The 22119-nt window shown below is 38.9% G+C and overlaps 1 protein-coding gene across 1 annotated transcript in view; it reads right to left on the reverse strand.

Moving 5' to 3' along the window:
• Positions 1-22119, reverse strand: part of LOC117307368 — a 41607-nt gene that overhangs the window by 11852 nt on the left and 7636 nt on the right. Inside the window, exons 4-16 of the mRNA XM_033792107.1 lie at positions 21777-21839; positions 19193-19270; positions 18613-18682; positions 17407-17622; positions 15619-15691; positions 12966-13201; positions 11513-11810; positions 10660-10787; positions 6765-6795; positions 5435-5734; positions 2754-2987; positions 2241-2456; positions 1817-1978 (exon numbers count right to left, since the gene is read on the reverse strand). Of these exons, the coding sequence (XP_033647998.1) occupies positions 1817-1978; positions 2241-2456; positions 2754-2987; positions 5435-5734; positions 6765-6795; positions 10660-10787; positions 11513-11810; positions 12966-13201; positions 15619-15691; positions 17407-17622; positions 18613-18682; positions 19193-19270; positions 21777-21839 (2105 nt within the window). The remainder of the gene's footprint in view (positions 1-1816; positions 1979-2240; positions 2457-2753; positions 2988-5434; positions 5735-6764; positions 6796-10659; positions 10788-11512; positions 11811-12965; positions 13202-15618; positions 15692-17406; positions 17623-18612; positions 18683-19192; positions 19271-21776; positions 21840-22119) is intronic.

Below are 22119 nucleotides of genomic sequence, written 5' to 3' on the forward strand. Positions count from 1 at the left end.
TCGCCTAAAATGCACACTTTACTGCATACACGCAGTATAGAGTTATGTATAAAAACGCAGTGAAATTACCCACCAGTATGGCACATTCAAGATTTTTCTGATGATGACGTCGGGTGAAATGGGTCAATAGCGCATTTCACAATAACCCTCTCAATGCGCTTTACATAAGTGCCTTAGGGCCAATAACATCTCTTTACTATTCCTCAGCTCCCTTGGGAGTATACAACCTGGGCAACCATTTATATATCGCTCCAAAGGCTTTTTCATTCACAATATCAACCTCTACCCTCGCAGGTACCCATTTATACCCCTGGGTAAAGAGAAGCAATTATAGTGAAGTATCTTGCTCAAGGACACAAGTGTCATGACCAGGATTCGAACCCACACTCTGGTAACTTAGCACCAGAACTTGAATTCGATGCTCTTAACCACTCGGCCATGACACTCTAATGTTTACATATAGTTTGCGAAATGTAAATGCTCTTACATGCAACTATCAATTTGATACAACTAATCAAAAACGAAACCAGTGTTAAAATTGTAAATATTTTTATTTTATAAATTTATATAAATGTTGTTTTTTACCCATATACGGATATATATTTAATGTTGGGAACAAGAAATTATTGCAACCTATAACTCATGTACATGTATATAACTTATTTTGAAGATAAAGTAAATGATTGGTGTAGTTATATGAAATAACAATGTTTAGTTTCACCCTGAGAGCTCTGTGAGTATAAAGTTGACACCATTGTTAATCCTACAGAGATTAGTCTGCAATATTGTCTCAAAAGTCTAACAAAAATTCAGGACTTTAACCCCTTAACGCCGGTACTATCAGGCCTCAATGCCCGGCTTACACGCATGACTGCATAGCAGCCTTTGTTTCCCCACAGCTGTACCGGCCACAGACTGCATTCCAGGGCTTACCACATACTCAAGTCCACAGCATTTCGGAAAAGATTACCGGCCATAGCCACCTTCCGCCTTCAAGGGGTTAACCGGACCGTAAAGCCTGGTTCATACTTCCTGCGAATGCGAATGCGATACGAATGTTGAGGTCACAAGTTCGAAACAAAAAATTCACAGCAGTTCAACTCTGCTCAACTCACTTGTGAATATCGCTGCAAAAGGAGGGTTGTGACGTCAAATTCACTTTGCATTCGCAGGAAGTAAGAACCGGGCTTAAGGCGTTTGTGCTTTGCGTTCGCATTAACTCCCGAATGATATCTGCTTCCCAGCTCAGACGAGTCTGGCCAATGTACCAGAGCTTCTTATAAAGGTCTAATAATTATGCAAAGGGACATTGGACGCCAGGTGTACCCCCCCCCCCTCAATACAAATTTAAAGGAGAAACTCACATTATGTATACACTTCTTACTATAGCCATGATAACAATAGCATATCAATTTACACGTCAAAATAGATAATCATAATACAGGCATGCAACTGCCCATTGGAAAAAAAAAAGAGGAATATCTTCGAAGGCACACTGCAAGTGCGGAGCGAGGCCGCCGAAACGCGGCGGGACACGAGACCCACAATGGTACTTAGAAAATGTTGAGGTTTATTATGCTCTAAGGTGCATTGTTAGCATATACTTGGCTTATTTTACATGATTTTAGTTGTACACTGTTGTTGCCAGGCATATATAAGGCTTTAAAAAATAATAAAAAATAAAGAAGGTGGGTTTTTTTTTCCAATTTTTTTTATTTTTTATTTTTTTAGCACTCATCATTTTTTTTAAACGCGTAATTCTGCGGAAACGCGGAAGAGTTGCATGCCCAATAATAGCGGAATTATAGGAACTTACTCCAACCATTCGGATCCTTCTTCGTCGACCAGGCCGCGTTTACCACCCTTGGAGTACTTCACCATTGACTTGACTACTTGTGAAGTAAGGTCGTAGAAATCCTGCTTTCCTCTGGCATAAGAATCGTCGGAAGACCCGGAATGACCTCTGCCTTTCTTCTTTCTGTGAGATGCAATGATGTAGATTTAAAAAAAAATCTTTGGTCTTTAAAAGCACTGGACATGTTTGGTGATGGTAAAAAACCAGTATTCTCACTTGGTCTTTCCAAAAAAAAATGCATAAACCTATGAAAATGTATGCTCAATTGTTCACGGAAATTTTGTCCTTTAAGACGCATAATAAAAGGCTTCAGCTGAAGTCTTTTGTTATTTGAGTGAGGAATTATCTCTTTCACAATGTGTTATACATCAACATTGCTCATTACCTTTTTTCCATGACCTTATTGACAGCTTTCATCAACTTCTTCTCCTTCATCTTCTCTTCCTTCTTCTTCTTCTTCCTCTCTTCCTTCCTGGCTTGTTTCTCCTCCGCTGTCAACCCTTCTTCGTCACTTACACTTGACAAGTCACTGCTGTGTACACTGCTGACGTCACTGGGTGTGCTCATGCGGTCCATTTCCCGCTCTATCTCACGTTTGATTCTAGTGGAAAGGGTTTTAAATGAAATAATTTTAGCGGATTTTATTTTCAGACGTAATTTGTGTCGTCTAGAAACAAATTATGTTAAGATAACGAAGATTATAATGTTGAGGTTTATTATGCTCTAAGGTGCGTTGTTAGCATGTACTAGGCTTATTTTACATTATTGTAGTTGTACATTGTTGTTGTCGGGCATATATAAGGCTTTAAAAAAAAAACCTTTATTTTTTACGCGGAATTCTGCGGAAACGCGGAAGAGTTGCATGCCTGCTTTAAATAACAAAACCGGTTTATTGTACCTTTGACGTTCTTTCTCCTTTCGTTTCTCTCTGTGCTGCTCTTGTACATTCTTCACTTTCTCCTTCTGCTTCATTTCCTTCTTCTGTGCTTTTTTCTTGGCCTTTTTAGCTTCCTTGGCAAGTCGTCTTTCTTCGCCGACGAGGGCGCTATCCACATCAGAGATGTCGTCGCTGTTGACACTGGAGACGCTGCTGCATGCGCTGATGTCACGACTGGTTGGTGTGCGTTGTCGCCTACCAAGGAAAAATAAAACACGTTTCTTATTAGTAAGCCGGCATAACTCAATACCTGATCATCAAACTCTTGAAGTTGTATTTGACAATTTTCATCATTGACCAAACACGGTGAGAGGTTAGCTAATGGGATGAGATTGTATGAAGTAATTGGAGTCTCCATTAATTAAAGGGAATGGGTATTTTTTGTATGACACAAAACAAAATGAATGTCCACAGATTTACATTAAAGACAGTGGACACTATTGGTAACTGTCAAACACTAGCCTTCACAGTTGGTGTATCTCAACATATGCAAAAAATTACAAACCTGTGAAAATTTGAGCTCAATCGGTCATCGAAGTTGCGAGATAATAATGAAAGAAAAAAAACCTTGTCACACGAAGTTGTGTGCGTTTAGACGGTTGATTTCCAGAACTCAAGTTCTAAATCTGGGGTCTCGAAATCAAATTCATGGCAAAGTACTTCTTTCTCGAAAACTATGGCACTTCAGAGGGAGCCGTTTCTCACAATGTTTTATACCACCAACCTCTCCCCATTACTCGTCACCAAGAAAGGTTTTATGCCAATAATTACTTTGAGTAATTACCGATAGTGTCCACTGCATTTAAACTTAAACGGTTTGGCAGCAGAAAGCTTCCCTTCAAATGTTACTTGCTGAGGTGCTGTAGTTTTTGAGAAATAAGTAAAACAAGGTCACATAAGACGAAAGTTATTTTACCATGTACAAGGTATTTTTGTGACATTGTTTTACTAATTTCTCAACAACTACAGCACTTCAGCAAGTAATATTTTAAGGGAAGCTTTCTACTATCATTTATCATCAATCTGTGTTCAAAGTTTAATGTTTATTTGTGTTACAAAAAAATCCTTTAAGACAAGGTGTAAAAAGTTCAAGGGTGAAAATTATTGCCGACATAAGTTTGAAATCTTCATTTTGGGAGGTATGTTGAAATAATGGCATTGGTCACCCCTAGAGTTATAGATTTCAATCAGCATGTCAACAGTTGACCCGGCACTTAACGGCAATGAACACTATTGGTAATTACTCAAAGTATAAAAACTTACTTGGTAACGAATAATTGAGAGCTGTTGATAGTATACAACATTGTTTGGGGAGAAATGGCTCCCTATGAAGTAGCGTAGTTTTCGAGCAAGAATTTTGAAACCTATAAGGCCCACATTAAATAAAAAAATTGTTTGTCCTTTTTTTTTGCAGATGGGGGGAGGGAGGTTTTTTTATTTATTTTTAAAGTTTTGTTGACATGCCAAATATGAAATCAAGAATAGAGAAAGCATCACAATCACTATAAAACAGAGGGTTTGTGTGTTTTTGATGTTTTCAATAGTTTTGTCAAACAAATTTAACTCCTAGATGACATTTTCTGTAAACTGTTTAAAACAACTAAGCACAGTGTAGCCCAAGTAAATGTTTGAAGAATTGTTCTTGCTTTGCCAACATGAATAAAAACGGTCTTTAAACATCTTTTCAAACCTGTACATTTTGAAAAAAATATCAGCTGAAAAATCTGGGCAGTAAAAGTATAAAGAGATATCCAGACATGGGAAGGAAAGGAGAAAAAAAAGAAAAAAAAAAAGAAAAAAAATGGGGTCGGGGGGTTTTGGCCAGTCGGCCGGGCGGGGACGATCAACAATTTTGTTTTCATGTGGCCTAAAGAATTCGATTTTGAAGTCCCGAAATCAATCATCTGAAAGCACACAACTTCGTGTGACAAGGGTGTTTTTCTTCCATTATTATCTCGCGACTTTGACGACCAATTGAGTTCAAATTTTCACAGATTTTTTTTATTTTAGGCATATGTTGAGATGAGAAGACTGGTCTTTGACAACAACCAAATGTGTCCAGTGTCTTCAAGAGAAGGTGCAAAGTTCAAGGGTGAAAGTTATTGCTGACGAAAGTTTGAAATCTATGTTTTTGAAGGTATGTTGAAATGATGGCATTTCCACATGGAGTTATAGATTTCAATGAGCTTATGTGAACAGTTAATCGGCACTTATAACAGAGACCAAAAAAAAAATGATTAATAATAACTAAGAAAATAACACCAAAGTGTTTACATTCTAGACATATGTACATAACCATGAAGTATCTCAACCCTGAAAGTTCCACAGAGTCGATCCCAGCTTTTTATTCAAAATGGGAAAAACAAATTAAATTACCCCCAAAAAACATCCTTGAGCTGAGCCTCTGTAACGCTAAGATAAAACTGGATACGTTTTTTTACTATTATTTAAAATAAAAAAAGAGTTAATGGCCTGATGTTTTCGACCCTCGAAGGCTAAGCCACAACACAACAAAAATGAACAGGTAACTAAGTGAAACATAAGCAGTGAAGTGGAAATACATTAATGGGGTTAGAAAGCATATAGAAAAAGCAAGGGGTAAACAATGAATATTGGGACAAAAGGGGGGGGTAACAAATCACCTCCTCTTCTCTTTTCTTCGCCGTTCTCGTCTTTCTTCCCGTCTTTGTTCCTTCACCTCTGCCCTGATCTTATCCCTCTTAACCTCCCTCGCCTCTTTCCTCGTCTCCTCCTTAAGTTGCTGTTTAGCTGCCCTCTTCTCCAGCATCTTCTTCGCCTTCTTCTCGGCTTTGATGCGGATTCTCTCATCCTCGTCTAAGTTGCTGTCAATGTCGGAGATATCGCTGGAGTTGACACTGCTTGGCGTGCTGGCGTCACTCACTACAGAGCTGTCACTTAAGGACACCGATGAATCGTCATAACTGAAAAAGAAACATTTAGACTATTAAACAAAAAAGACACTCAATTGTTGTAGCCACTGTTTGAAGCATTCTTTATTATTGGTAATGTAATAATATATTCATTTTAGTTGATAGTTAAGCGTTGTTGTTGTTTGCAAGTGAGGAGTTGTTTTGTTGCTATTTGTACGTCCTCTGTTTGTCCGTTAAAACCTTGACTCTGTCTGTCCACAGTCTGATTACCACGCCTGGACTTATCAAACATACATACAACAAGGTATTTATATACCGCCATTCCATCTAGATCACGGCGGTTGTGATGAAGCAAAGTAAAAATAAAATAAAAATAAAACATCACTGTGTATAAAGATGCGTTTTGAGTCCTTTCTTGAAAGTGTGAATTGAAGCAGCAGAACGTAGAGAAGCAGACAAAGTGTTCCAAAGTTGGGGGGCAACAAATGAAAATGACCGGTCAGCAGCTGATTTGAGAGTGCGAGGGTGAATTGTGTGTACCGCTAGTCTAGTTGTGTCAGTTGAAGAGCGCAATCCAGTGCGTTCAGGAGCATAGAGTGACAAGAATGAAGTGAGGTATGATGGGCAGAGACCATTTAGGCATTTGTAAACAATGACCAGTATTTTAAATTTTATTCTGTTGTTGATGTTAAGCCAGTGAAGCTGATGTATGAAAGGTGTGGCATGATCACTCTTGTTGGCACAAAAAATAAGTTTAGCCGCCCAATTTTGCAGTTTTTGAAGTTTGGAGATGTCAGATGCTTTGGAGCCAAGTAGAATTGCAAAACGGCCTTCATCGGCTGTTCATTTCCTTTGACCGTTTAATCTTTATATTACATTGTATATAATGCATTCAAATGGTGCTGTGTTCATGACAGTATGAAAATAAATCAGAATAGATGTATGAAATAATACCCATATAGAACATCGTCATTTGATTGGTGTCACTTGGGTCAAATCTCATACTTTATTTTGCCATGTATAGGGATCAAGTTGAATATCATTTTTTAGTATTAAACAAATATTTTCCGTTATTACTAACCTGTCGTAAGAACTTCCGTCTGAGTAGGAACCTGAAAATAGAATATTAGGGGTGTAAGTTGTGCAACTGAATTTCAGCAGTTGGAGTGAAATTATAACTGTAAGAAAAATATAAGTAGTTTCTTTATATCACGACATTATCACGGCGGCACTCATGAAAAAAAATTTCAAAGTGCACTTGCTGGATGTTTTAAGTTAGATGTTAGTTGAAGTCTCATCACTTTTATTGGTGCAAGATGATGATTGCATATTGGGTGAGTGTTTGTGTGTTAAAGTGTTTGTGCAAATTATCACGTTCGTGTGGTGGTAGGCCTAGGTCTGATATGTGACTTTTTTGCAAGAACAGCTGAACGTGCATAACGGGTGGGCTGAATGCGCGGTACGAGAATCCCGGAACGAACAAACGGACGGACAATAACTTAAAGGAACCATTGGACTCGTGTTGTGAAAAGGTGAGAATGGTTGAATCATTCTTTTCAATGTGATAGTGTCGCCATCACGATGGGCAGGCGAGGCAAAACACACGGTGCAGCATGCCAGTGCGACATTGCCTACCACTGCGACCCGTCTTGCCAATGAACTGGCTTCTGGATTGCCGGTTAAACCATAAGGAGTTGGTACCGACCGACGAGACAGACTGCTGGGAATCACGCCGTGCACCCCGTCTACGTCCGCCGCGTTCCCGGTCCCTGTCTCCACGCTGTTGTTTCCCGCGAGTGCGACGTCGCCGATGCCGGGCAAATGAATCTGAATCACTGTCGTAGAAGGTACCTTCACTGCCGGAACCACCCTGCGATTGACGGCGCCCTTTACGTCCATGCCTCCCTCCTCCTCCATGGCGTTTCCTTCCGCCCTTCCTCCTCCTGCCACCTCTCCGGTCATCGTCGCTGTCATAACTCATGTCGTCGTCACTGTAGTCATCATCGGACGAATGGCGTCGTCGATGTCGTCTTCGCCTACGTCCTTTCCCATGACCCGCTGAGCCACCATCCCCCTGGGCGGATATAACAAGAAGTGCAGTTAAGAAGTAGGGTTTGCTGAAAGGGGTTGACGGTGTGGCAGGAGATTCTGTCTCCCCGGATATTCTGTCCCCCTATAATGGCAAACTGGGTACAAACTTCTTCTGAAAGCGCCCTCTTTTGAATTCTCCTCCTTCAGCCGGGTTAATTTCCCAAGGAAGACAGAATCTCCAATGGACAGACTTCCCTGGAACACCAGCAAATTGGTAATATTGAGCACAGCTGTTATGAGTGTAAACAATTGAAGCAATAGTCCATGAAACTAAAATCTACTGACTGAATAGTCGTCTGAGTTCCTGTTGGATTCCAGCAAGTCTACAGCCTACTGGCTCTCTGGCAAACTATTAAGCTTCAAGTGACAACTTGATTTTCATAAGGCAAAGGTTTGATCTCATGAGGCAAAGGTAAAAAACTTACATCCGAATATGAATAACTGTCTGAATAACTGCCCGATCTTCTTTGCCTCCTCCTCCTCCTCCTCCGACCACCTTTACCGTCATCTTCACTCTCATAATCATCACTCCTTGACCCGTCACTATCACCACTATGGCGTCTTCGGTGACGACGCCGTCGACGGTGACCGTCACCACTCCTCCCCGACCCACTTCCACTCTCGTCACTGTAGCGTCTGCGATGCCTACGACCTCTTCGGTGACCGTCTTCATCCGACCCACTGTAGTCGTCACCACTGTGACGTCGTCGGTGACGGCGCCCTCTGCGGTGGTGCCTCCTATCGCCGTCTTCACCAGAGTAGGACAGACTGCCGTCCGTATAACTACCGCCGCCGCTCCCGTCACGATGATGACGTCGGTGGCGCCTGCGTCTTCCTCCCCCTTTGAAAGATTTCAAATTGGTGGGAAAAATCACGTAGTTCCCCGAGCTACTTTACCTTTCACTATTTTTTGATAATTTTCGACTTCAACCGATTATTGGATCGCATCTCAGACAATGGTATTTTTTGTGTATGGCAGGTAAAAGGGTATTGTGGACCGTCTTTTGTTTTCTTAGTACAACAAATTTTGGGGAGAGGTGGTGCACTACATCAAATATCAACCCAACCTCCAACTGCTGTATATAATTACAGACAACTTATAGCAAGTTCGATCAGGGAACAATTGTCGACTAGTGGTTAGTCCGTGACGTACAAAGCGCATGCGCGCTGAAATAAAAGTGCGAACAACTCTAGTATGTATGCGACTGTATGTGAAAAAGATGACCGTGAACCATAGCTCAATGTCGTGAACACATAAAAAGTCCGTACTCACTTCTTTTCAATTATTTGAAGTCCTCTCTGCCTGCAGCACACTGTGATATGACAAATTGCTATTGGTAACCAACGAAGCGACCAACCTCGAGTGGATGGTCGCGAATAGTCGACTAGACTGGTCCAACTATAGTTGACTAGCGCGGGTTCGATCAGAGTTAGTTGAACTATGGTTAACTATGGTCGCTGATCGAACTTGCTCTTAGCGAACGTCAGCATTATTTGAATCAATACATTGATTTAAAATCAAGGTGTTGTCATCAGTAATACCGATTTACGTAACTGCTTCTACAACACTTACGATGATGATTATGTTAACGTATTAAGCCCAGTTCATACTCCCTGCGAACTTTGACATCACAACCTTGTTTTCGCAGAGACTGTTTGGCAGAAGTTATGAGCACAATTCAACTGTTGCGAACTTGTATGAACCGGGCTTAACGATGGTGATGGCAATGTTATTCTGAATTATTTTTTTAATATGAGTATGGTGAGATGAATGGAATAATTTGTTATGTTAATGGAATGATGTTCTGATGTATTAACTAATGGATTTTATCTGAAGGATCAGTTTGGTTTTATTAAAAAAAAAAACCCTTGAAGGGTTTTTACACTTTTGATTTTGGGAATACTTTTTCATAGAACGTATCACAAGTCATCGGAGTGACTGTTTGACGCTTGGTTTTTGACAAAAATTTGTTAAAACTCGTCAAGAATTAGAACTGCAATATGGTATCTATTTGTTCTGTTTTGTCTTTCATCGGTGCTAACTGTAAACCTACAATGTTTGCATAGACGAATAACTCATTAGGTAGAAGAATACCCTACGCTTGAGTTTGGATTTTTTTTAAATAAAGATGTTTATCAATTTTGCATATGAATATATATCAACTTGTTTTACTCATTTTGTTTTGTTAAAACAAACTAAGTGTGTCCGAACTGCTCCTTCAAGTTTCATGAAATGATGAGATACTATTGTATTATCTTATAACTTACAAATTCATCTAACATGTTAGTACAGGGGTGGATTCCGCAAAGAGTTAAGACCAGTTTTATCTCAAGTTAGGATGGGTTACTCATCCTAACTTAGAACTAGTCCTAACGCTTTGTGAAATCGACCCCAGGGTTGCGATTTGGTAAAGTTAATACTGTACCTTTAAAGACACTGGACACTATTGGTAAATGTCAAAGACCAATCTTCTCACTTGGTGTATTTCAACATATTATGCATAAAATAACAAATCTGTAAAATTTGAGCTAGATTGGTAATCGGACTTGCGAGATAACTATGAAAGAAAAATACACCCTTGTCACACGAAGTTGTGTGCTTTTAGATGCTTAACTTCGAGACCTCAAATTCTAAACTTGAGGTCTCGAAATCGTGGAAAATTACTTTTTTCTCAAACTACGTCACTTCAGAGGGAGCTGTTTCTCACAATGTTTTATACTACCAACCTCTCCCCATTACTTAATACGAAGTGAGGTTTTATGATAACAATTATCTTGAGTAATTACCAATAGTGTCCACTGCCTTTAACAAGCTTTCTTTTCCAATAAATATTTTTTAATGGGGGGGGGGAATAGTTCAGACAGCATAAACAAAATTGTCTTACTTGAATCCTCACTGTCCGAATAGTCAGATGAGCCAGAGGAATGTCCACGGCGATGCCGTCGGTGGCGCCCTCCTTTCCTCCGACGTCCCTTCCCTCCTTCTGCACCACTTTCGTCAGAGTAGGATGAGCTGTTGAGATGAAAGATTGGTGAAGATAGTATTGATATTTAACATAAACCTTTCGAGGCTTCCGCCAAACGAGCTTGATTTAAGGAGACTACCACCACTTAAATCAATGGATACTATTGGTAATTGCTCAAAATAATTGTGAGCATAAAAACTTACTGGTAACAAGCAATGGAGAGCTGTTGATGGTATAATACGTTATGAGAAACGACTCCCGCTGAAGTAACCTACATGAAGTTTTCGAGAAAGAAGTCATTTTCCACTAAAATATTTAAATTTAATTTTGAGACTTCAGAATTAGATTATGAGGTCCCGAAATTAAGCGTCTTAGAGCACAACAGGTGTTTTTCCTCCATTATTTTAGCAATTTAAGCAATTGTTTATTTTTTTTTTAAACACAGGTAGAGTGAATACAGAACCATCAAAATTATTCCAGTATGTAACACCACGCTGAACATGGCTGTTTTTAGACATTGGGGTTCAGTTGCGAGAAATTAGGCCCCGAACTGGACCCAATTTCATAGAGCTGCGAAGCAAAACAATTTGCTTAGCATGAAATTTTTGTCTTGATAAGCAAGCAAACAGCTGAATACCAGTAACAAGCAATATGCAACAAATGGAAATTTGGTTAGCCACCCTGTTTTGATCAAGTAAGAAATTTCATGTTAAGCAAATGTTCATGCTTAGCAGCTCTATGAAATTGGGCACTGAACTGAAAATTCAAATACCTGTATCGTCTACGATGCCTTCTTCCTTTTCTTCTAGACCTTGAGTCATCACTTCCAGACGAGTAGCTTCCCCTCCTGCCACCCCTCCTTCTCCTCCTACGACCCCCACCATCCCTGCTATCGTAACTATCATAACTGCCGTCGCTGTCGCCATCATGGTGTCGTCCCCGGTGACGTCCCTTACGATGTCTACGGCGTCGTGACCGGCTGTCATTGCTGTCCAACTCGGTACCAGAGTCACTGCCACTGCCACGGCGACGACGACGTCTGTGTCGCCTACGCCGGTTCCCGTTCTCGTCTATGGTATGGAGAAACAGAATAATCTCTAATATGAAACTAAGCAATTTGTGAAATTGATTTCAAAATAAATATAGTGATTGTTTTTGGTATGGGCACTTGTTATTTGAAAAGTGTTTTGTGCTAGTACAATTACAAATATGGTAAATGGGCTGGACTTTTTCCACTTTTGTTATCTCAACATGGGAAGTGGTGAGGGAAAAGTTCGACCGAAATAATGTGTAATTTTTTTTACCTGGATCGGGATAAGTAAAACAACGCTCTAATTGGAGCCAAACGAGAAGAGAAGAAGATGAAGAAACTTAACTTTATTCAATTATCCCAGGGAAAACCCGTGCAGTCAAGAAGGGACTGAAAACCCAATCCCCAGTGGGAATCGGACTGGGATCCTAAAGGTGAGGCACGTCTAACCACTACACCAACCTGACCGTGTTGTTCAGGCTTTGTTTTATTTTTGTCGAGATAAAGGATTCAACTCGATTAAATTCAAGAATACAACGACAGTCACATGTATTACGGAGTAAAGCAAAACATATCATTAAAGACAGTGGACACTATTGGTAAATGTCATACACCAGTCTTCTCACTTGGTGTATCTCAACATATGCATGAAATAACAAACCTGTGAAAATTTGAGATCAATCGGTTGTAGAAGTTGCAAAACACCCTTGTCACACGAAGTTGTGTGCGTTTAGATGGTTGATTTCGAGACCTCAGAACTTGAGGTCACGAAATCAAATTCGTGGAAAATTACTTCTTTCTCGAAAACTACGTCACTTCAGAGGGAGCTGTTTCTCACAATGTTTTATACTATCAACCTCTCCCCATTACTCGTAATCAAGAAAGGTTTTGTGATGATAACTATTTTGAGTAATTACCAATAGTGTCCACTGCCTTTAAGTAACAGTCAAATAAATAAATAAATAAATAAATAAAGAGAGTACAGGGCCGTTTTGGTAAGCATGAGCTTGTAAAAAACAGTCAGACAGACAAGAAAACAAGACAACCAGACAGAAAGACAAACAGACAAAAAGGACAGATGAACATAAGACATGACACAACGAGTTCATAATAAATGCGACAAGATGGCAGAACTTAGTTTAAGCTGAAAATGAATAAGAATAAATTACTGAAGAGGTAGGTGTGGTATATTGACCTTCATATGAACTTCCCGAGGAGTCCCTTCGTCTTCGCCGTCTGCGCACTGTACGCTCTTGTCTGGTTCCGCCCTCGCTGACGTAAGACTCTATGGACTCCACTGAGGAATAGCGGCGGCGACCATGCCTCCGTCTGCGCCTGCGATCTGCCTCGTCCCCTTCAAGGATGCTGTGGCCCATGCCACTTTCAAAGCTATCACTGTCACTGTAGGCACCATGGTGGCGCCCTTTGTTCCTATACAGGGGATGGAAGATAATACCACTTGATCAATTTACTCCATCGGTATTGGCTTGTTTACATTACATTTTTTATTTTGTGGCCACTAGCCACACCAACTCTCCACAACACACTGGACTCATTTAAAACCGCTCTCAAAACACACTTATTTAAATCCATGCTGTTCAGTTTCTGCTATTTCATCCCTCCTTTAATTATAACCGTTTTTAAAATTTTTATTGTACAAAAACACTTCTTGTTTCAGCGCATAGAAACGGGCCCTGGTATTAAAGGAACACGTTGCCTTGGATCGGACGAGTTGGTCTATAAAAAGCGTTTGAAACCGTTTGTTATGAAATGCATATGGTTAGAAAGATATTTTAAAAGTAGAATATAATGATCCACACAAGTATCACTCAAAATTGCACGGTTTTCTTTTTACGTCGCGAACTATCACGGTCGGCCATTTATGGGAGTCAAAATTTTGACTCCCATAAATGGCCGACCGTGTTAGTCGACGAGGTAAAAAGAAAACCATGCAATTTCGAGGCATACTTGTGTGGATCATTGTATTGTATTCTACTTTTACAACATCTTTCTAACCATATGCTTTTTATAACAAACAGTTACAAAACGCTTTTCAAAGACCAACTCGACCGATCCAAGGTAACGTGTTCCTTTAATCGCAATATTAATTATACAAAAATAAAATAGGGAGAGCAGGTCCTCTCCCCTCTAATAACTTATTTATAAATAATGGACGGAGCATTCGCCAAAATACAATCAACGATAACAAATGTCAATCAATGACATGACAGCTAAAATATATCAAATAAACTTCTCCTGTTTAGGTTTAATACATAGTAACCCAAAGCAAGCATACAAAAAGTTACAACATTACACAGTGCACAGTAAAGTCCACAAAAAGGTCAAACATGTTGCTTCCATGTTCCATGCTACACACACGGACGCACTGCACACGATAAATAATCCTTTCAAAGTAGAATTTTACAACCCTAAAAATCACAGTTATTCAGGTATAAATAAGAGTCAAAACACAAAATAATACTCACAGTTAGCTTAATAAACTTAGCCCTCCCAGATAAATGGGTTTTTGGAGCATGGCCAGAGCCATGCTCCCTATAAAAATAGAGAGAATTACATTACAGACTCAAAATAGTATGTGCTCTTTCAAGACGGAGCTATATTATGTCATGTACGCACACGTGTTAAAAAGAAAACATGATTGTCACGTGACAATCCTAAAAGTAAACTTAAAACAAGTCCAACACTGAGGGCGCACTTGGTGTGCAACAAAGGAACCCGATGTACTTGCACAATTTTCCGAATGCAAACCAATTACTAAACAGAGAAAAATAAAAAGATTGTGTTCCAGCCACAACAGATCACCACAGAAATAAGGGACCGGGGGGACAGAATGACACCAAGAAGTTGTACACAAAATATATTGTGTTTTATACAAATCCTATAAAGGGTCTATGTAACTTTTGTAGGACAAAAAACACAATGTCCACAGATTTACACTAAACTTACACAGTTTAAATATAATGATAATAGAAAGCTTCCCTGAAAATATTACGTGCTGAGGTGCTTTAGTTTTGGGGAAATGAGTAAAACAATGTCATGAAAATAATTTTCGTCTCATGACTAACGTATTTTCATGACATTGTTTTACTCATTTTTCAAAAACTACAGCACCTCAGTAAGTAATATTTGAAGGGAAGCTTTCCACTATCATTATCTTCAAACCCTGTAAGTTTAATGTAAATGTGGACATTTTGAAAAAGTACCCGAATCCTAAAACATTGGTCAAATAATGATGTTTTTCAAATCACTGGTTTATCATTACGAAGGTTGGATCATGAAATATAGTTGCAATGTGAAGTGAAAAAACAACACCTGTGTCGCTTTCACAAAGAGTGAACTATTCCTAACATAGGACTAGTCCTTTGGAGATACTTAAGACGAATGGCTGGTCCTAAACTAAGTTAGTAACTCGCCCTAGCTCGAGATAAGACTTCTCTTAACTCTTTAGGAAATCCACCCTGTAGGCCTACTCCTCCTAAATACTTTGCAATCTCATTTTCATCACCCCGGCAAACTTCGTGACAGTAGCTGTAACCGTAGCTATTAGAACTTTATCACGCAGTCACCACCTTGGTCATGTTCTTTGTTTCCAATACCAGACTATTATTTCGTCCAGCCTCAGTTTGGTACAAAACACCATGGAGGTAGAAATAGACAATGAGTTGGATCTTGGAATGGAGTAAAATCAAGATGACCACACCGCGCGTGATAAAGCAGATTAACACATAAAGCATAAGACTACCTAGCCGTGGACGCCAAATCAGAAAACAACCTTCATCTTATTATGAAGAGTAAAGACTATCTTGACATACTAATGGTTGACTTACCTTCTTGACCGGCCACCTATGCCACTCTCCATGCTCTCCTCATAAGCACTGTCGCCATATTTCTTCTTTGATACTGGGGGAATATTGGAACACAGAAACCAAATCCAAGTATTCAATCAGGATAATATTGTAGGATGTAGTTTTGCCAAGCTGTTCATTGAAACCATGGCTATCCTCATCAAAATGCACTTGGGAAACAACTTTTATTCAGAATACGACGAGCTCGGTCGTGTAGGAAAGACTTGAAGCTTTCCATGATAAAGCAGAAGACATTACACGTTATAACGTGACTCCTCCAATGTTCCCACGTGTTTTAGAGACTTAGGTCTTGTACTAGACTTGTGGACAAGTCGTTAAATGTCTGTCGCGGTGATAGCGTTCCGATGTTCCGATATCCGCGGTAACCTCGCGAGACTGCTGGCCCCCACCAGACTACTGCTATCACGACTACGGTCCAATGAGTAGATGTCGGCAAGCAGCAGTTGGTGAGAGAGCAGTGATCTCGCGAGAGCAACGCCACAACTTCGACTGTCACCGCGGCAGACCATTAACGACTTGTCCACAAGTCTAGTCTTGTACAAAGACATCAAATAGCGATCGAGATCTTAAACGAATTCCTGGTATTAAGTCGAATCACATGGGATCCTTTTGGAAATGTAATCGGTTTCAATTCAATGGGAAGGTATACCCTCACAGAACATTGACAAATGATTACATAATATATATACAAGAACATAGGATGCTTAACATAGCTATGACTTATAAATTATAAGAAGAACAAGCTCGCGATAACGTTGAAGTAAATGAAGGGGCTTGACGCCCACCAACAATTGGTGCCCTGTAATGGGGGCATGCTTTACCCTCATTGTTTCTGCACTTTGCGCTTCAGGAATCTCAGGAATCCTTTGCATGATTTGTGTTGGGGGGTGGGGGGAGGAGGAGGCGGACCTCAAGAAGGAGATATAGTGTGGGGAACATTTATAACAACCTAAGAAGACCACACTATATACCTGGGCCCAATTTCGTAAAGCATGTATTAAAGTACAACAACTTGCTAAGCAGCGAAATGTTTTTTTAGAATAAACAGGTAACCAGCCAACTTTACATTTTTGCGACCGGTGACCGGTCCCACTGGTGTTTTTGCTAAGCAAATAAATTATCTGTAACCAGTACTTTCTACTTAACAGATTTATGAAATAAAGCCCTGTACTCCATTCAGAATACGTGCAATATTTATTTATTTATGTATGTATTAATTTATTTTTGTATTGTTTTATTTATTTATTTATTTATTTATTTATTTATTTATTTATTTATTTATTTATTTATTTATTTCGGAACACAGCAGAGAAGATGGATTGATGTAAACATTTGCATTGGCAGAGAGCATTTTCCTGCTCCGGACCGCAAGCCTTTATGAGGTATGACGGAGGCAATAGGAGTGTACTGTTTGGTCTGGGTATTATACAGACAAGTTAACCCAAACCTTGTGTTGTGCCAATGTGTTCCCCATATCTCAAAAAGGCTTATGGAACACTCCTCAAAATCACATCAAGAATGCTCAGACTATTCTTATTTTCAAGAAACTTCTCATCAAATTAAACCTTTTTCAACAAGTGTTTTGTAATTCATTTCATGTAACTGTCTTGAGCGCATTTGAACAATATTTGTTGATTTAATCGCTATACACAAATCTTCTGATTGATTGATTGATTGATTGATTGATTGATTGAATGAGATGGGGGGGTGGGCACTTTATAAAGAAACCATCTCTTCCAATAGACATACCTTTAACTAGTTGTCCCTTCTCATCCATGACATACTTCTGTTTGGAGCTGACCCAATCATCCAGCTCTTCATCGTCAGCTAGACCCAGAATCTTCTTCGCAAGTTTGTTGTCTTTCTTCATTTCTTCATATTCGTCTTCGGTCACGAAGAGGTACCTACTCACTATCTTCCCATCGGCACCTTTCACGTACATCTTTATTTTCCGTCTCGTTTGAGCTAAATTGTGTTGCAATGGTAGATAGTTCCAATTATTATTTAGAAAACCAAATGCCACATCAACAATTAATATTAATTCCAAGGGGAATAAGAGATTGAGCTTCATTTTTTTCTCCGGAGTTGAAAAAAAGATACAACCAAACAGAACAAACAAACAAACGAGCACATACAATATTCAAAGGTCTGATACAAGGGAGTGCTATAACAAAAACATGGCACGCACACGTAAACAAAGTTCTGCTTGAATATATTATCCTTAATAAGATAACTGATTATAACACTAAAACCACATCATCGTCAGGGAATAAGTATTGATGACAGTGGGAATATTTTGTTTTGTCAGTAAGATTTAAGCAGTAAATAATAAATAAAATTAGGGCCTAAATAAAAAAGAATCAGCAATCTTTGCTTGAATAATGTTGGATAACTAGGATAACAGAACATTATTAAGGCCAGTAAAAAAAATTGTATTGATGGAAGTTGGCACATATCTTGTTGTTGTTAATTATTGTCAGCCGATAGTAAGAAATCAATAATAAATAGTTTTAAAGAATAGAAGTGCCCTGGCATCTTTGTTTTAAAGCCATTGGACACTTTCTGAACAGAACAAAAATTAAAAGTTCACAGATTTACAAATACAGGGTTTTACAAAAACAATTATCAATTCTCGATATCGGGAATAACGGCTTTATTTTAAACACTTGTCATGACATAGCGAAACATGCGGGAAAAAGGTTGGGTTTAGCCGTTATTTTCTCCCGACTCCGATGACCGATTGAGCCTAAATTTTCACAGGTTTGTTATTTTATATATAATGGGTGATACACGAAGTGTGGGCCTTTTGACAATACTGTTTACAAATGTTGTGCGATTGCTTTCATTTAATAATTAATAGTAAAAGCAAATTGTGGTAAATAAAAATAGTACCGATGAAAGTTGGCACACTTTGGTTGTGTTTTTAAAAGATAGTTGTTAAATTCTGTTTTGTACCTTTTGCTTTCATAGCCAACTGTTCTTCTTCGTATCTCTTTCTCACCTCCTCAGCAACCTTACGATGTTCCTGAAAGTTACAATCAAATAAAAACAGGAAATGAGAGAACGAAAAAAGAGGGAACAAATCTCTTTCATCACAGTTGTGAGAAGCTAGCAAAACTGCTACCCTTCCTTAACTTTACACCCTATGAACAACACTCTCGGGTCAGAAGAACTCCAGGTCCCGCGGGTGCCTGGGTCATTGTGACTTGGAGTCACAGACAAAATGACTCAGAAATTGGTGTAACTAACGCAGAATCAGCATAAGTTCCCATTAAGTACCTGGGTCAGGGTGACCCAGAAAATGGTCAGGTGCCTGGAAATCCGGGTCAATACAAATGTGTCTATTAGACTTGCTTGAACACATCACGATGAACTTCACTGATGTTTTCTGTGATTTGGTTCACGAGTTGAATTTAACAACACCTTGATTAACCCGGCAAGATGAAACTATACAAATAAAGCCGTCCCTGTTTTTTTTTATCAAAAAACAGATAAAGCCTCCTCTATTCTTGTCAAACTGTCGTTGAGAGCTTACCGCTTCCATAATGTCCAGGGTCTGCTTGATGTACGAATAGCTGTGCCTAAAACCACCTCCAACGCGAAGATACTTGTGCTAAAATAACATACAAACAACAAATATAAACGTAACTCAACATGAACTTATTCCAAAGATATATGTTTCCCTTTTTGTCACTGTTACAACGCGAAGATACTTGGGCTAAAATAACATAAAAACAATTAACATAAACGTAACGAGCAACATGTATTCCAAAGATATATGTTTCCCTTTTTTCAGTGTTATTGTTTATTACGACAAGATATGAATAATATTCAACTTTTAAAAACGCAACCGTAACTATATAACGGTAAAGCTGTCGGGAATTAGCCCTTGAAAGCGCCCACGACAGTCAAAAATACGAGCAACTTCAATCAAACGTAATAAATACAAACGACAAGATATGAATTATATTAAACTTTTAAAAACGCAACCGTAATCATACAACGATAAAGCTGTCCGGAATTAGCCCTTGAAAGCGCACCAATGACAGTCAAAAATACGATCAACTTCAATAAAACGTAATAAATACAAACGACAAGATATGAATAATATTCAAATTTATAAAAACGCATCCGAACGCCACAAGTAGGTTTATTACGAGTTCCCCAAACCCAATTTACAAGACAAGGTCATTTGTGAATGGCTTGCAGATTATTATTATGACCACTTTACCACGGGCCTTCAGACGAGATAAGTCGTTTTTCTTTTATTTATTATTCAAATGAAATAAAGTCGATAAATCGGCACGGATGCGTGATCACATTGAAAGCCCCAAAGTGCTGAGTCCATAATCTAATCCGGTTACGACGTAACTGGACGGCGATCTCTTTAAAGGCAGTGGACACTATTGGTAAAAAGTAATAGGGAGAGGTTGATAGTATAACACATTGTGAGAAACGGCTCCCTCTGAAGTAATGTAGTTTTCGAGAAAGAAGTAATTTTCCACGAATTTGATTTCGAGACCTCATAATTTAGAATTTGAGGTCTCGAAAGCACGCAACTTCGTGTGACAAGGGTGTTTTTTTTTTCATTATTGTCTCGCAACTTCGACGACCGATTGAGCTCAAATTTTCACAGATTTGTTATTTTATGCATATGTTGAGATACACCAACTATGAAGATTAGACTTTGACAATTACCGATAGTGTCCAGTGTCTTTAAGGCACTGGACACGTTTGGTAACTACTTATACAAACTTACTTGGAAACCAGCAAGTGAAAACTGTTGATATAATAACTTGCGAGAAACGGCTCTCCGAAGTTACGTTATATAGTTTTCGAGAAAGAAGTAATTTTCCACGAATCTGATTTCGCGACCTCAGATTTAAATTTAAAAAAATAATCTGAGACATACTTCAATCCTGTGATCTTTCTCGATCATCTAAAAGCACACGAATTTGAGCACACGAATTATTTTGCAACTTCGATTACCAAGTTAGTCTAAAATTTTAACGGTTTGTTATTTCATGCACATGTTGGGAATAATGAAAAAAAAACTTGATGCACAACTACGTGTGTTTTTAGAAACATAGTATAATACTTCCACTGAAGTGTTTTATTATTAATTGAGTGAGAAACTACCTCTTTCACAAAAACGAAGAAAACTACCTCTTCGCAGAGGGAGCCGTTTCTCACAATGTTTTATACCATCAACAACTCTCCATTGCTCGTTACCAAGTAAGTTTCTATGATAACAATTACGTTGAGTAATTTCAATAGTGTCCGGTGCCTTTAAGCCAATGGTTATAGTGTATTGTCCATTCTTGTGCCCCATTGGTATTGAATTGAGTCTTTTTAAACACCTTTCAGTTAAAGGCAGTGGACACTATTGGTAATCACTCAAAATAATATTAAGCATAAAACCTTTCTTGGTGACAAGTAATGGGGAGAGGTTGATGGTAAAAAAACATTGTGAGAAACGGCTCCCTCTGAAGTGCCGTAGTTTTCGAGAAAGAAGTGATTTTCCACGAATTTGATTTCGAGACCTCAGATTTAGAACTTATGGTCTCGAAATCAACCATCTAAACGCACACAACTTCGTGTGACAAGGGTGTTTCTTCTTTCCTTGTTATCTCGCAACTTCGATGACCGATTCAGCTCAAATTTTCACATGTTTGTTATTTTATGCATCTGTTGAGATACACCAACTGTGAAGGCTAGTCTTTGACAATTACCAATAGTGTCCACTGCCTTTAAGCCAATGGTTATAGTGTTATGTCCGTTCTTGTGCCCCATTGGTATTGTATTGAGTCTTTTTCAACACATTTCAGTTAACGGTTAGGCATTGCGTATAGGGTGAATCTGAGGATTACGTTAACGATGTTTGATTCGATTATCGGTTGTCGTATTGTACCAAGTAATGGGATCATTTTTAGAATACCAAGGACAACCTATAGTAAGGGAAAACGAAGAGTCTCCACTTGAAATGTCTAAAGACCGGATTGCCCCACAAGGAAACGTGTATGTAAAGTCTACGGGAAACATGCTGGACAAAGTTGAGAACAAAATACTGCTATTAGGGATGCATTTATTCGAGGGAGTGAGCATTTTGCATAACTTACCCTTTCACAAACTGCGTGGTTAGTTTGAAGTTGACAGTGGAAACATTCTTCTGGACCAAGTGGCTGTTGGATTCAAAGAAAAATACAATTATTAATATCATTCATTACTGTCAAATATAATGATCAGACTAAAACTGAACTTATTTGGAATTGTTGTATAGCACTTATGCTTACAAAGCGATGATACTTTGTTTCCATGTGTTTTCCTAATAGCATGTTTATTTTTAATTTTTGTATGGACACTGTATTGGTAATTGTCAAATGCCAGTCTTCTCACTTGGTGTATCTCAACATATGCATAAAATAACAAAACTGTGAAAATTTGAGCTCAATTGGTCGTCAA

The sequence above is a fragment of the Asterias rubens genome, chromosome 2 (genome assembly GCF_902459465.1).
Source record: "Asterias rubens chromosome 2, eAstRub1.3, whole genome shotgun sequence".
NCBI lineage: Eukaryota > Metazoa > Echinodermata > Asteroidea > Forcipulatida > Asteriidae > Asterias > Asterias rubens.